The sequence below is a fragment of the Scomber japonicus genome, chromosome 11 (assembly GCF_027409825.1).
Source record: "Scomber japonicus isolate fScoJap1 chromosome 11, fScoJap1.pri, whole genome shotgun sequence".
In the NCBI taxonomy this organism is placed as follows: domain Eukaryota; kingdom Metazoa; phylum Chordata; class Actinopteri; order Scombriformes; family Scombridae; genus Scomber; species Scomber japonicus.
The window spans coordinates 22308059-22324266 of record NC_070588.1 but is presented as its reverse complement, the minus strand read 5'-3'; the positions used below and the strand labels follow the sequence as shown (position 1 = coordinate 22324266).

Sequence of the window (16208 nt, the reverse complement as noted above, 5' to 3'; positions counted from 1 at the left end):
ACCAGTGGCCGACGATTGCATAACGTTAGCTCGGGATGGTGTGTTGGGGAAACCGTGTAAAGTCGCCACTTTTCTGTTTGAAGTTACGTTTTGTTTGCAGCTGCTTGAGTTATATAATAAACAAAAGATTATACATTTAATTTTAACACAAGATCATATGCCACAAAAATAAAAAATAGCGAGACTTGTCTTATGACTCAAGCTTTTTTCTTGTGACCTCGGTCTGTGCTGTCTTCTATGAGTTGTCATATTTACCAGTTTATATCTAGTACATGAATGCAGCACAGTGGCCAAGCCGTCTGTATTCTTCACGCGGCGTCTCCGCGGCCATGGTAACACTCGGCTGAATACTGAACCCCTGACTCAAAAAAACAGCACCAACAAGTGCTTTTCATGCAGGTATGATAATTATTTTCATCTAATATAATTAGGTAAAGGATATTATATAGTCCGAGCGTTTGTTACTTCAATTCTGCAATATTTACACATGCTGGAGGGATTAATTGGAGGCGTTTTCATTATTTATTGCCACACGAATCGTGCTGTTTTCTGTTTGTGGCCTAGAGGCAAGCTAGCAAAAGCTAACATCGGAAAGATTAGAGGGTTTGTAGTCAAGGAGAGAAGCTCATTTGAATGAGCCAAAGGTTTTGATGTAATCGGGCAGGTGTAGCGTTAACTGTCTGCGGTAAACACGTTCATTTAAAATCACAGTCACTGACATGAGCTAGCTTAACCAGCCTGCTTCGCCGGGTGTAGCAGCTTCTTTATATCTGATTGGTAACTAACTTGAATGGAGCTGCACCATCATCTTGTAATGAATAGGCTCTTTAATAAGGACACCGCGATAAATGTGGGCTGGATTAATTTTAAAACGCGGCAAAACACCTGCCAGCTATTCATTGTTTCACTATTCAGTCAAAGTCGTTACTTGATTGGTTTTCTCTCCCCTCTCACTGTTCAGCTGTTTTTCAGCATGAATTTGGCAGAGATATGTGACAACGCCAAGAAGGGCCGTGAGTATGCTTTACTGGGGAACTACGACTCCTCAATCGTGTACTACCAGGGTGTAATTCAACAGATCCATAAGCACTGTCAGACCCTCAGAGACCCTGCACTCAAAGTCAAATGGCAACAGGTGAGTTCCCCAAATCCCTCACCATACTATGTTCCTTCATCAGTTCTTAGGCCATTCATAATTAGTAAATTGAATTGATTGCGTTTCATTAGGACAAATACTTGTGTAAATACTTAATACTTAAGTGTCCTGGTGGAGCCAACACTGATTTTTATTTATAAAAAGGGCAAACCAAAAGTTATCTTTCATGAGGAACCCGAGATTTCTTGACATATTTCACTCATTGAGTCATTTACTTTTATATGTTGGTTTGGGAATATCAGTCTGCAAAATAAAACCTAAAATAGCAATTGCATGCCATAAATTCACTGGTGTAAATTGATTGAAATGTCCCCTCTAGACATGTACCTATATAAAGATTCACTGCTAGGAACAGTAATGTGTGCTTGATATAGTTTTTCCACAAAACTATACCACTGTGTTATGTGCACCGGAGACGTCAGGTTTCAATATCACACTTGTGTAAGTTGAATATTGGACCACAACTGATTTTCAAATAAGCTGTGATGTCAGAAATCAGGCCCACCCCTTAAATAGTGATTAAAGAGAAACTTTCCATTTTCAGTAGATTAATGTGAAAACAGTCTTTTAGTGTCAAACTCTGCATATACATCATTCCGCACAGTGAAACTCAAACATCCAACTGTAGGAACACGAAGAAAAACATGTTTTTGAGGGACTTAAAGTGAGCTTTCCACTTGTATGCAGTCAGGGTCCTGCAGGAGGTTTTTATGTCCACAGAGGTGGCACTAACAGCTCTATGGGGTATTTTATTCCATCAGTTATTGGCTTTTCAACAAAATGTAATTTGGACTGTTACGAGCTGTGGATGCAACAGTGGTACAACCTTTATTCATTATTTTCCCGTTGGCTTCTCTAGATGGGTTTGGTGATAAGTAACAATGACAGAAGTGATGTTTGCATTGACCGGTGTATCTATGTTTTATTATTGCGATAAAAAAATGTTTATGCCCCTTATATTGCTCCTGGGGGATATTAAAGCTTTACTGTACTTGTTTTAGCACAGAAAACAACATTCACCTGCTGTATTTTCAGTTGGATGCTCTGTGATGCCGTGCAAATACATGGCTCTTCTTCTGTGTGTGATTAGGTCAGACAGGAACTGACTGAGGAGTATGAGCAGGTTAAAGGTATCATGGGGACACTGGAGAGCTTTAAATCGGAGAAGCCACTTGACATCCTTGCTCCTCAATCAGAGGAGAGATCTGAGGACCCATCAGTATGGCCGCCACCTACCCCTGCAGAACACAGGTAAGTGTGTGTGTTTCTGTCTGCTGTGTGCTCCATGCAGGGTCAACCACAATGAAATAAAACTTAATTCAGCTTTTTTCAACTCTCCCTACAGATATAGATTGTGCTAGCAAAGACATATTTTGTGTGATGTTTGAGTTTAAAACCATAAGCTGACATATATTTGGTGTATTTTAGAATGTCACTCTATAGTTTAAAGAGACTGACTCAGAAATCTTTTTATTGAACTCAATTGGTATGTCTATGTTTGCTTAGAAGCTGAGCTCCAACAATTCCTATGTTTTACAAGCCGTTAATCCAAGTAAATTTTGGTGAAATGAAAGATGACCATCTCAAGGTTTTACTCATATTGACATTATTATTTTGTATTATGTCACACATATTCAAACCCAGGCTCAACAGCTAGTCTATTCGATTTTTGATTGGTGATTCTTCATTTCAACAATCTCCAAAAAGCCATTGTTATGGAAACCATCCATAAATTCTGCATGATAATATGTGCTGAGAGCTGAAAAGATACCTGTCCACCGCTGCCTCGTTCCCCAGCTTTTAATTTATGCTATGCGGAATAAAAGAACCGCGAACAAGCCTCCAGCGTGTGGGTGTTTATTCATTTCTCAGTGTGGATTCCTCATTTCAGACACCTGCTCAGGGTTCCACTGTGATCAAGGGTGCCTCTCTGCTTTCTGAAGGACAGTTATGACAGAAACGGGCAGGAGTATTGTAATTAATATTACCCAGAAAGTCTAAGGGAACAAAATAGCGCTATAAGGAAGCACTTTGAATTACAGAGACATATTTTGCATAATCAGTTACATCTCTTGCAGTGCAGTGTCACTAGCCATGATAGATTTCTTTTCTTTCTTTTTCTTGCCCAGCTATACCTCAACAGAGAACTGACAGAGCTGGTTTGATTTGAATAAAACACAGAACCGTGTTATTAGTTATTACCACTGAATTAATCATTTCCTCATTGCGAGTCGCTTTGATGTTTTTGGCTGCAGGTGGGTCCTAGTCTCACCAGTGGGTATAGGTTTATTCGTGTGTGTGTGTGTGTGTGTCTGTGTGTGTGTGTGTGTCTGTCTCTGTAGGAATCCCATTGCAGTGAAGCGTCCCAACAGTGCAGTGAAGCAGCAGAGGAAGGAGTCCCCTGGTCTGCAGCATCGAGGGGCAGGGGCAGGTGGGCGTGGTCAGGCTAACCCTAAACCAGACCGGCCGGGTTTCAGAGATGCCCGAGGCACAAAAGCCAAAGATGACAAGGTGTGACAGTAGCCGTTGATTGCTGATGGGTTTCACAGATAGGTTGGCAAACTCTAGGGCTGGGCGATATCACCAAAAGTCCATATCCTGGTAACAAAACCTATCCCGATATGGTGCATTTTAATTCAATTAATACATAGTTGGTCCATTTGCCCCCGTTGTCCATCCTTTGCAGCTATGAAATTACTGTGCTTGGGTTTTTTACTCCAGAAGCTTTTATTGCACTTACAGTAACATAACGAATGGAGCTGTCGACACCTTGAGTACTTCACCTGGTTCACTGTCTCTCCTGTGTGTGCAGTACACACATACACACACAGAGAGGGCTCAGCTCCACCTGCAGTGAACCATGGAGAGCAGAGGAGAATAACGTCACCAGTAAAGACGGCAAAACACAGCAGAGATTCTTAACACTGAGCTGAAATGAAACGAGTGCACATAAATTTGGAAATAACATATATAAAAATAAAAAACTATAAAATAATTGATAGTTTTGCAGTCCTTTATAGTTGACGTCTTGCTGCTTCTCTGCTCTTTCTCAGTGTGGGTGGGACCGTGTCCTCACTGTGCAGCAGCAAAGAGACAGGCAGCAGTGGAGAGTTGAGAATTAAACTTGTTACATTACTGGAAGTGCAATAAAAAGTTTGTCGTAAAAAGGCAAGACGACAAAATACGAAACAGTAGATGTTTTTCTCTTGTCACACAATATATAACATTATATCGCACAGCCCTAGGAAGGTCCAAAACTAATAAGTCGATCTATTCCTGGTGTTCTAACCACCAGCAATTATTTTGTGTGAATCAATATTAGTGATCTGTAACAACTCTGTGCTCGCAATTGCTCTGGTCAAAACCTTTATTAATCTGCTTTCATCCTTTTTGCTTCATCAGGGAAAGAAAGGGGTTGGAGACACACCCGGTGAGGTAGAGCAGAAGAAGTTTGACGGCACGGGATATGACAGCGACCTGGTGGACTCATTGGAGAGAGATATTGTGTCCCGTAACCCTAACATACACTGGTATGAAAGCATGCATGGACTGCTACTACTGCTTTATATATTTTGCTACCAGGGCTGTTTTTTCCATTGCACTGCTGACTGAATTCTCCGGGCGACCTGTAGGGATGACATTGCTGATCTGGAAGACGCTAAGAAGCTGCTGAGAGAAGCAGTGGTGTTGCCGATGTGGATGCCTGACTTCTTCAAGGGAATTCGTCGCCCCTGGAAGGTACACGTTTTTCACCTACACGCCCACAAATGTGCTTCCATACACACTCTGGGCAGGATATTTTGTTAGTATGTTGTTGTTTTTTAAACGACTGAGAAATCAGTAGAGAAATGTTTTCAGCAGAGAGCAGCTTAGATTGGTATAAGTCATTTTGAATCTGCTTAGCTGCTGGCCTTTTAACATACAGGAGCTGGTGCAAGCTGGCTTATGCTCTGCTCAAATATAAACACAACTTGTATCATCAACATCTTTAGTTTAAGGAGTTTAAGGACTTGCTCAGCAATATGACTCTGTGTCAGTATGACTCTGCTGAATGACCAGTCAGAGTTTATTTTCCTTTTTACCAGGGTGAACTTGATCATGTGAGGCCTCTTCCCCTCAGGGCCATCATGTGAGGGTCAATCCTTAGTCAGTTTCTACATCAGCAACAGTGCTTTTCATTTGTCTGATGTTCACATAAATAATTGAACTATTCACTCACTTTATGTAGATTCAGGGGCCTTTTTCCAGATAACCAAAAATGGGATCAAATGAAGGGTTCATATTAGTTATATGAAAAGGAGATGTTTTTTGTGGAACATGGTAGCATGGTATCGTTTTTTCATTACAGGTGACATTTTGATACATTGTCTCTCCCACTTGCTCTTGCTGAGATTTTGTTCAATTCCACCAGCATCTATTGAAAATCTGTGCGCACCATCCTGCAGGGAATAAGACGTGTTAGCATATATGGATTTTGAGGCAGAAGGGACTAAAATTATATACAAAATGTTATGTTCATGTCCCAGATTCTCTCATGGCTATGGCTGTCTCCATAGCAACAGATTCACACCAGATGCAGAAATGTCAGACATCAAAGTGGCATTGATAGTGATGGCCTTAATGTTTATAAAAGAGGATTTGATTCAGCGTAGTTCTTTCTGTTTAACGTTATTGACATTTAAACAAAATGTAACTGATCACACAACAAGATGGTTGCAGGTGGTGAACGAGGAAAGTGAGAAAGTAAACTGAAACTTAACGTGCTAGCGGGAGACAAACAGTTTTGCTGAAGGCAGTTAATTTGCATGCATGGTTAGCTCAATAATACCAGCCTCTCATATTTTCATATCAGATTGCATCTTGTGCACATTGGGTGATGATGCAGAATGCTTATTTTTGTCCGCATATTCCTTCTCATTAAGTACAGCTCTGACATTTACATTAAACACACACAAATCAGTATTGCTTTTTTGGCTTTAGCTCTCTGTCAAGCTTCCAGGAATTGGCAATGAACTAGCACTGCGGCACTGTAATAACGACTGGCAGTGATCACAACATCCGCAACCTAGTAACTTCTGCTGTATCAAGAAAATGGCAACAAGTCATCATCAATAGCTTTTAGTTTCCAACACAGCCGGAATAGCTTATTTTAATTATTTATACTAGAACTGCTGATGTCAGGACTAATTACAATAAACTCCCCATTACTATGATGAAAAAGTGCTCTGAAAAATCATGAATAAGCTTTTTTAAGCATTTACTTTCTATGTGTATGCTGTAGACACACACACACTCAGGTACAAAAGTAGATTTAGCAGTTATATAAAGAAATGCAGTGATATACGTGATTACACGTGTGTAAATCAGATCGTACTCTAACCCTGCTGTCTCTGTTTATCAGCCCTGTGGACCTAAATGCTGTGCATTCTTGCATTTTCATCTCAGATGGATATCAGTGACGCACAGAGTTTGCAGCAGTTCATTCCTATAAATAAACCTAATTGCTGCTCCTCTGGTGGACAGCTTACAGTGCTCTGATTGTATTTGAAAGCTGATATACAGGGGTTTAACAGAGATGAACCTCACAAGGACAGAGTTGAGTTTTTGAGGAAGTCAGGGCTTTGTTTCAGCAGGACATCTCAGCAAGGACTTGTCCAGTGCTCTTGCTTTGGTCCACAAGGAAAACTGTACACCTACAGGGGCCAGAGTTGGTGACAGCATCCTCACCATAGTACCTGTTTGAGTCAAGTCAAAGAAAAGTCCGGAAGATTTAGCCAGACAACGAAATCTAACAGGCAGTAAAACAAAAATCTTTCTGTCTACCATGAATTGAAGAGGATTTGTCGACACTCTCTTGTTGACTGACTTGAAAGTGAGTGGTTTAGAGGAGTGCACTTTTATTGATCTGCCAAAAGTGTTCACACAGAAAGACGTATAGGAGAGAAAAACTAACATTCCTCTGCAGAAAGAGTTGGATAACTGGCAAGATGTTAAACTGCTGTACATCAGTACTGATGAAGGACTGTTGATGGGGAACAACGCATACAGAGCTGTGGAGTCCTGGAAAGTGATAAACAGCCAGGACAGTGGACCATATGCTGTGAAGCACTCTTGGCTGAGTATTAAACAGCCCCCTCAGAGAAATAAAAGATGCCTGATCAGAGACAGATGTGCAACAAAGAGTTACTGTCAACAGAATCTCACTACAGGACACAGAGGGATTAACAAGATAACGGTACAGCCAAGACTTACAAGAAAGGAGCTGTAATGACAAGTTGGAAATGTCTCATGAGGACAGCCACTTCATGAACAAGGTGAATCGCTCAGTGTGTAACATCAATGGTCCCTACTACACCTACACCTACCTTTCTGTTAATGGAGAGTCTGTCTATGCCAGATAACAAAAGACTGGCGGAACAATGTGCATTTAATCTCAGGAGGAAATTCACCAGAGGTCCACGAGGAGCACAAGGCCTTCATCAGTGACATAATAAAGAAAGGCTATGCAGTGAATGTATCTGATCTTCAATGTGATGAGCAAGATGGTAGGTTTGGTATATCCCTCCCCATGGGGTGTACCATCCTTGCAAGAAGAAGGTGCGTTGTGGTGTTTGACTGTGTGGCCCCATTTCAAGGCGCGTCACCAAAATACATACTGCTACAGGGTCCAGACCCAGCTAACTTCCTTGTAGTAGTGCTCACATGTTCCCAGCATGGCGAATTTGCAATGACAGCTGAGACTGAGGCAATGTTTAATCACGTTAGGGTTCCAGATGAAGATACCAATCTTTTACGTTTTTTTGGTGGCCTCAGGGAGATCCAACAGAAAGCCTTGAAGAGTGCAAGATGGTTGTATATCTGTTTGGTGGCATGTCCTCGCCCATCTGTGCAACATTTGGATTAAGGAGGATAGCAGAGGACAACCAAAGCAAGTCATTTCCAAACACGGTAGACTGTATTAAAAATTGTTGATGTTTGATGGCTGTGGCAGCAGAGCCTGAGGCTGTTGCCATGGTTAAGGACTGCCGTATGTGCCGCTAGAGGGTTTAATTTAACCAAGTGTACTAAGTAACTGGTAAGCTGTTGGCCTCGGTCCCAGAAGAAGAGAGGTCAAAGGAATTCAATGATTTTGACTTGAATCACAATATTTTGTCTTGAAGTCCAATGGTGCACAGGCTCTGATATTTTAATGTTTGCTATCAATGTGGACTTCAATTTATGATCCACTCAGCCTCCTTGCACCTCTCACCCTTCTCCCAAAGACACTTCTACAGCAGATGTGTTTGCCTATTTTGCTGGGGTGCTGAAGTAAATGCACAATTGTCTGATAGCATTTAGCAGCAGCAGATAGTTTGAAGTTTATGCCAGTATTGTGTATGTCTGGTTCTCATAGCCTCTGTGTTTCTAGTCAGTGCTAATCTTCATCTGTGTGTATTATTTTGTCTCAGGGTGTGTTAATGGTCGGCCCTCCAGGGACAGGGAAAACCATGTTAGCCAAAGCTGTGGCTACAGAATGTGGGACTACTTTCTTCAATGTGTCCTCCTCCACCCTCACCTCCAAATATAGGGGCGAGTCTGAAAAACTTGTCCGTCTGCTGTTTGAAATGGTAAGAGTACATACATGTATGTGGCCTGTTTAGCAAAACCTCACTATGCCAAAGTGAAAATCTAAATATATTGACACAAGCCAGAGAACAGGTGAAACCACAGTTTTTGTCTCATTAGGCCCGGTTCTATGCACCAACAACCATCTTCATAGATGAGATTGATTCCATCTGTGGCAGAAGAGGAACATCTGATGAACATGAGGCAAGCCGTAGGGTCAAATCAGAACTTCTGGTTCAGATGGACGGTAAGTGGTACGCAGGAGTGAGGAGGTTAAGGGGATGCTAATAGAGTAGTCGATATGAAAGTGATTACAGATTCCAAGATAAAATTTCACATTGATTTGTAATATGCTTGTTCTTATTTTATTTTATGTGTCTGTGTGTTTTGCGAGCAGGTGTCGGGGGAGCCATGGATAATGATGATCCTTCTAAGATGGTGATGGTCCTCGCTGCCACCAACTTTCCGTGGGATATTGATGAGGCGTTACGGCGACGGCTGGAGAAGCGTATCTACATCCCCCTGCCGACAGGTGACTTCTCACCTACAGACTGACAGCATAACAAACCACTGAACCACAGTGTCTGTAGTGGTCTGATAGATGCTGCACTCCTCAACTCAAAACACTTAACCTAAGCTAAAGTAATTAATATTGATTGTTAATTTACCGAGTCAATAGCATTTGATTTACTCACGTAATGTATTTATAGTAAATGAGTACCCATTCATCTTAAACTGATGATTAGATTAGTCATCCTAATATCTGCTGAATGCTGGGTTTTTTTTGTGTGTGTGTAGCTGTGGGTCGTGTAGAGCTTCTAAAAATCAACCTGAGGGAGGTGGAGGTGGCTGCTGACGTGGACCTGGACCTCATCGCTGAGAAGATTGAGGGTTACTCAGGAGCGGACATCACCAACGTCTGCAGGTGTGTGTGTGTTTTTATACTTTTATTCTTAAAAGAGACAAAGAACCACAAACAGGCTAGATCCGTTTATTTGAATGTAATCTCTGCTCTGGGTTACCCTGCCATGTTTTTAAGCTGCCTTCAGCACAGTAACATTAATATGTTACACAGATCTAAAAGCAATGTGCCTTTCCTGAAAATGACTTTGTTTTGCACAAGCATGTTTTTGGCACTTATAACACTAAACATCTCTATTGGAGCAATTCAAAATAAATTAATCTGAATCCATACAATATTTAGTTTGACTTGAATGATAACCAAATCCAACTCCATTTATTTGTGAAACATGAAGAAAGAGAGAGTGTAAAATGATTTCCACCACTCCATGAGATGGCGTCATATGTGCAGAGAGGCAAAAAACTGAGCTGGAATGTCTCAGCCCTAGTGACTGGTCTGAATTGAACTCTTTAAATATAAGTATGTGTTTGCTTTTCCTTACCTGGATGTTTTTCACTTGTAAATACATCTGCCCTCTAGTTAATGCTATCATATCTTTTTTGTATTTTTTCTGATCATGCTGCCAGCTTTTGCTCACATCACTGCTGAGCTGTGTAAATCATAAGTGGAAATACTACAGGCTGGTATATGCAGTACATACAATGTAAATAAATGAAGTCTGACTATAGACCTTATATACCAATTGTATTTTAGTTTGAATACATATAGCTGCAGAAGGTGAGTAACAGCCATTTAAATCATGTTGAAATTATGAGAGCAACCATAGACAGTTTGTCTTTTGTGCATGTGTAAGCCACAGATTGTTTTTTTGGAGTATTTGCATTTGGCAGTGTACAGTATCTGTTTCATTAACAATGTGGAGCTTACAGGCATGACCGCCCTGTGTAAGGACAGTCATCTGATCAGTAGTAAAATGCTTTTTCTGGGACCTGCTGTATGACCGAAAAATAAAAACTTCACCAGTTATGAATTCTCTCTTTCGCTCTGGAGGCTGGCATAGTAGTGGATATTGAAGTTGAATCAGATACAGTAAAAGCTCGAGGAACACACATCCAGATTCATGGACATGCAGAGACATTTTCTCTCTTAGATAAAGTTACTTGTGTCTGTTACACTCAGTTTGAGATTGCATACTAAATCAGAAATTTTAGTATTGAGAAAAATGTGTCTTCTGCTTCTTTTTATTTTTAGATGTGGGTAGACATTGTGAGTAAGAAGTGGCCATGAGATGATTTTGGCAGGGGTGGGGGGTTATTTTTGTCGTTTCAGTATTATATATGTGGGAAACTTACTGAGCAGACAAAAAATGATCAAAAAGCAGGTTGTAAGTCAGTTTATTGTCATGTTTTTGTGTTTTCTGTCAACGTCCTGCACTATAAACCATGTTCTTTATCAAGTATTACTTTATTAAATCCACACAGATTCAGACCAGAAGAGAGTAAAAGAGATGACTTGTTTTAACCTAAAATCAAATTAAAAAATGTCTGCACCTGCCTGCATTCAAATGATTGGTTAGATCATCAGTGTATATTCTTCACGAAGAAGCTTTTCTTCATCTCTCACTGACAGTTGTTGTTCTTAAATGTTTTTCTCCCTTGAAACTAACAGAGTGTTCTCATCAATACTGTTCCTGTTTCTCCAAACACAGTCAGGATTGTTTTGGTGACTTGGCTCACATACACTCTTGGGATACACAAACACGGATTCAGATAGGTCTTTAAAATAGTGAAGTAGAATAGTTATTGATACACATTCAGATCCAGAATACAAAAAAACAGATGGCAACAGTGATTATTGTGAACTCTGATCATCAGAAGAATATGTGTTGAACCATGAACACTGTTTCGAATCGCAGTTTCAGTCATTGTCTTAGTCATTCTGTCCTTGGCGTGGGCATGGCAGGTATGTTATGTTGCTCTTTTACAGCTTGCATTGTTTTATTAACCTTGGATGTGTGTGAGCAGCACCCACACACAGCCTCTAGCCTGCAGTACTTCAGTCATTTGCCGCTTAGTGATCACAACTAAGACGCCATCCTTTTTGACAGGAGAGAAACACTTTGAATACAGAATTCAAAACAGTTTAAATACAATGTGAAGTATATTTGAATGCTATAGAGATAAGTAACAAGTTTTCCCCCCTCTTGTCTATCTCTGTTTCTGTCTTTACATCAGGGATGCATCCATGATGGCCATGCGTCGTCGTATCCAAGGCCTGAGCCCCGAGGAGATCCGAGCTCTGTCCAAAGACGAGCTGCAGATGCCCGTGACGATGGAGGACTTCACCCTCACACTCAAAAAGATCTCCAAGTCTGTGTCTGCTGCCGACCTGGAAAAATACGAAGCCTGGATGTCTGAGTTTGGGTCAGTATAGAGACAGATACCATTTAGACTCAGAGGGACCAGAACTTTTAAAGAAGCACTCGCAGCTTTGACAATGATGAAAGCCTTGAAGAGGAAGGTGGTGCATGTCACAGAGCTGTGCGTGAACCAGGCGGCACATCAGGGATGCAGGTAATACAGGGGCTCAAGTTCACATCAGGAGATCGTGCCTTTGATTGAGCATAATGAAGACTTCACTCCTTCCCGTTCACATTCCCTTCCCTTGTTGCTTTGACTTGATTGTCTGTGTAAAGACCAGATCCAGCTGCTGAGTGACTTGAGGAAGAGTGGGGTGAACTTCTCTCACACGGGGGAACTTTTAATGTAAAAAGTAGCCTAACACACATAAATAGGCCAGGGAATGCATACTAGTTTTACTTACATATTGGGCCTCATGCAAGAACGAATTCTTATCATAAATGTTTTTCTCTTCCTGTGAGTTTTGCTCATACGAGTGTTCCTAGTCAGATTCACCAAACTGCACTGTATTGTAAATTGCTCATTTCAACTTAATGACCACCAGCTGTTTACAAGTAATTGAGCGTACATGAGATTTGATCTTCAGCCTAATCGACACCCATAAACTGAGATATTTTGGGGGCAAGTTTCAGTTAAAAAATGCCAACAGAGTAATTGCTTCACACCATGGAGTTTTAAATCCCGCTGTCAGAAATAATAACAAACTTAGCTGCATCAGTAGTTGTTCTATAGGACCCGAAACAATTCCAAAATATTATTACAGCTGCCAAACACATTTGATGCTCATATCATCGAGCACTGCTCTGCGGTGACAGAAACAAAGATGGAATAGTTTGACATGAAGCGAGATGCTAAAACCTGACTTACATGACAGTCATGGAGATGGATGACAGATTTACAGGTTATGATACTCTGTCGGGTGCATCAAAGGACACTCACCTGGGTAGCGACCTGCATAAAGACTGTAAGCCACAACAATGATGTGGTGAACAGAATATGACATTTAAAAAAAAAAGTTAATTTCAGTTGTTAGTTACAGGTGGAATAATAATCTTAAATCACTCATACCATTAAAGAATGAGTGAATTGTTCTTGCTTGAGGCCCTTCGTCTTAAAGAACTGTATGTTTTAGCACTTTTAATGTATTTCCCCGTGGAGCCCTCATACTTACTACTGACTGAACACACTTGAAAAACCATGATGTCTACGTTATATAGTGTCTGATTATGTGTTTGTGTATGTATTATTCATCGGTTTTAATATTTGTTTAGTTTTAGTTGTGTTGAGACAAAGAGTTGAGATTAAAAAAGCTTGACCCGTTGATTTTTTTTTTTTTTTTTTTTTAAATGAAAGGATACAGTTAATTCTCACCTACGAAATGGTCCCTGTATTTTATGTGATCTTTTACATTAAATCACTCCAAGCTGAGTCAGTAGCTCAGTGGATCTAAAGCCAATTCAAACACTCTTCTGTATTCACAGCATTTAAAGTCCTTCCTTAGGAGGGAGACAGTAAGTAATAAGATCAGTGCACTGACTCAGTCCGTACCCTGTGGATGTTTGTTTTTACCTGTATTTCTCTGTGTTTTCTTACACTGCCTCAAGCTCTCAAGGCAGCACATATAAGGGAAATAATTAACTACTAAAAGCTCCACTCAGTGTGTGTCACAGTTTCCCAGTAAGTTAAGTGCATTATAGTTCCTGTACTAAAATCTTTTTAATCACAGTTCATACTATAGCTCAACAGAATTAGCTGAAATACTGAGTATGGAAATTAATTCTTGGAAGTAGTCGGTTGACTCAGCTTTTCCTTGGAAGCTGTCAGCCATCAAGAGATTGAGTTCGCTCGGTTGTCATGGAGATGGATCTGTTGGCGTGTGAACTTGGAATGAATACTCATGCTTCACTTGCTAATCCAGCACAAACAAGAAATCCTAAAGGTGCTATGGATGACAATACATCTACAGGGTTTGCATTTCATCCCATCCATCTCCTTGACAACCAAGCAAGCTCCGTCTGCTGATGAATACTGTGCGATACAGTGGAAAGCCTCGCAAAAAGCTAATCGGTGGACCTTGACTTTGGATTGTTTTGTCACGCTATTGAAATATTAAACCTGTGATGTCAGCTATGGCGTAAGCTGACTTGCCTCGTGGTCATAGTCCATTCAGAGATTTTACAAGCAGGATGCTTTTTAACATTCACTAAAATGAATAAAATTAGAGAGCTCTGTTCATTTCACATGCCAACCACTGTGCAACTGATTGTTGATGTGTGCATAAGAAACATCCCACAGTGCTTTATTGATTGAAAACACGACACTGACTTAACTCCAGCCCTCCTCAAATTTTAGATCTGTGGCAGTTTATGTAGGAACAACATTGAGAAGTGAAATCTAAAATGCAAAGATTTGTCTGTGCACATTTGAAACACATGAAAGCAGCATTATTAAGACAAAATAGGCCATGCTCCCTTTACTTCTCATGAAGGTGATTGTAAAGAATTTGCACTACGTCTTAGTTTACATTATTGTTTTTCTTTAGTCTTTTCTGTAACACTGAAACACTTGATATTTTATGGTCATAGTCATCTTTACATTGGCCTATATTTGACATTTTTGTATATGCTGTTTCTCTAAACATTCACTCCTCTTCACTGTTTGTCCATTGATGAATCTTTGTATCATTTTAACTGTTTTAAATCCAAAACATTCCCTAAAACCTCTCTGATTCTTCCTCATAATATACAGTAACACACCCACTCTGAATTTCCTTCATCGTGTGATAAAACCTTAAGCGCTAAGCATTTCAACATATCTTTGTAGCACAGCAACGGGCTCATAGTAACACAGCCTTTTCTCCTGTTTGAATGTATTGCGTCTACTGCTGAGGGGGCTCGAAGGATGTGAGAATCGGCTCGTCTGAACACAATAAAGCATTCGATTTTCATTCTCATATTTGTCCTGTCGCTGTGTTCAGGATGTCTGGAGTGTGGATGATAGATTACAGAGAAGTAAGGAGAAAATGTACCGCGACTGATGCTGTGTGTGGATGATTGAGACCAGAGAGCACTGTGTGAGTGTAGCTCACACTGCGCTCTCTGGACACAGCGTTTCAAATCATACCGGATCATGTGATGTCTATTATTGATCCCACTGCACTCACATATAGTGTGTATATTCTCAGCATTAGCATTTCCTGCAATGGAAAGGGAAGACAAGGGACACAAAAGGCAAAATGATCCAAAAGAAGCCCCTGTTCCTCTGTTTGAAATGACTAGGACTTTGTACAAAGTTACACAACTTTAAAAACAAAAAAAAAGAAGAAAAGTCCTCACATGAACTTGACCTTTAGTAGTCAGGAGGGTTTTGGCTCAGCGTGAGCTCGTTTGAATATCTTTTCATCCTCATGAATAAAAGACAGTCCTTCTGGATAGCGAGCAAAGATTACACCTTTCTGAAAGTGCAGCTGGTGAAACATGTTTGGTCAAAAAAGAAGAATTCAATCTTTAATTCAATCTTTCATAAATTGATAAGTGTATTGAAAGAATACTCGAATGAATGAATGGGATCAGACTTTTTCTATTATGAATATTGACAAGTCATGACTCATATTAGGATTCCTAGTGATTGTTGCTTTTATTCATTTATCTGATGATTATTTGCTCAATCAATCGATTAGTCACTGCTCTGTACAATGACAGAAAAGAGTGAAAAATGTCCATCACAATTTCTTAAAGATCTTAGATCCCCATTGACATAGTTTTATTTAACTCTGTGAAACCAAGACAAGGACTAGCAGAATATCTACACAATTAAGAAGCTTGAACTAGAGAACGTTTGGCATTTGTGCTTGAAAACTGCTTCAACGATTAACCCTTACATAATGTTCAGGTCAAATTAGATACATTTTTATATTTGAGAGCAGTAAAAAAACCACTCTTAACACCATTCTTGTAGCCTAAAATACCCAGAAGACTATATCCACCAAACTAAGACACGACATCTCTCTCTCCAGATCTATGAAACAGTGGTTAATGGTCAATCAAACATGCTTTAATAATCTACAGTGGTAGCTGTGTCATTGTTTTACTATTTGTCTGTACTTATGTGCTCTTGAGTTTGCAGATAAATAGAAGTAACAGGGTGGGTAGTTAAATATTTGATT

The 16208-nt window shown here is 40.2% G+C and overlaps 1 protein-coding gene across 1 annotated transcript; it reads left to right on the top strand.

Moving 5' to 3' along the window:
- Positions 1 to 332: 332 nt before the first annotated feature.
- On the top strand, positions 333 to 13498 carry katnal1 (katanin p60 subunit A-like 1). The gene is made up of 11 exons (XM_053328655.1): positions 333 to 399; positions 962 to 1135; positions 2247 to 2407; positions 3499 to 3667; positions 4559 to 4686; positions 4789 to 4894; positions 8605 to 8763; positions 8882 to 9008; positions 9159 to 9293; positions 9560 to 9686; positions 11858 to 13498. Exons 1-11 carry the CDS (start codon positions 394 to 396, stop codon positions 12054 to 12056), a joined length of 1491 nt encoding a protein of 496 aa, XP_053184630.1. The 5' UTR covers positions 333 to 393; the 3' UTR covers positions 12057 to 13498.
- The last annotated feature ends 2710 nt before the right edge of the window (positions 13499 to 16208 follow it).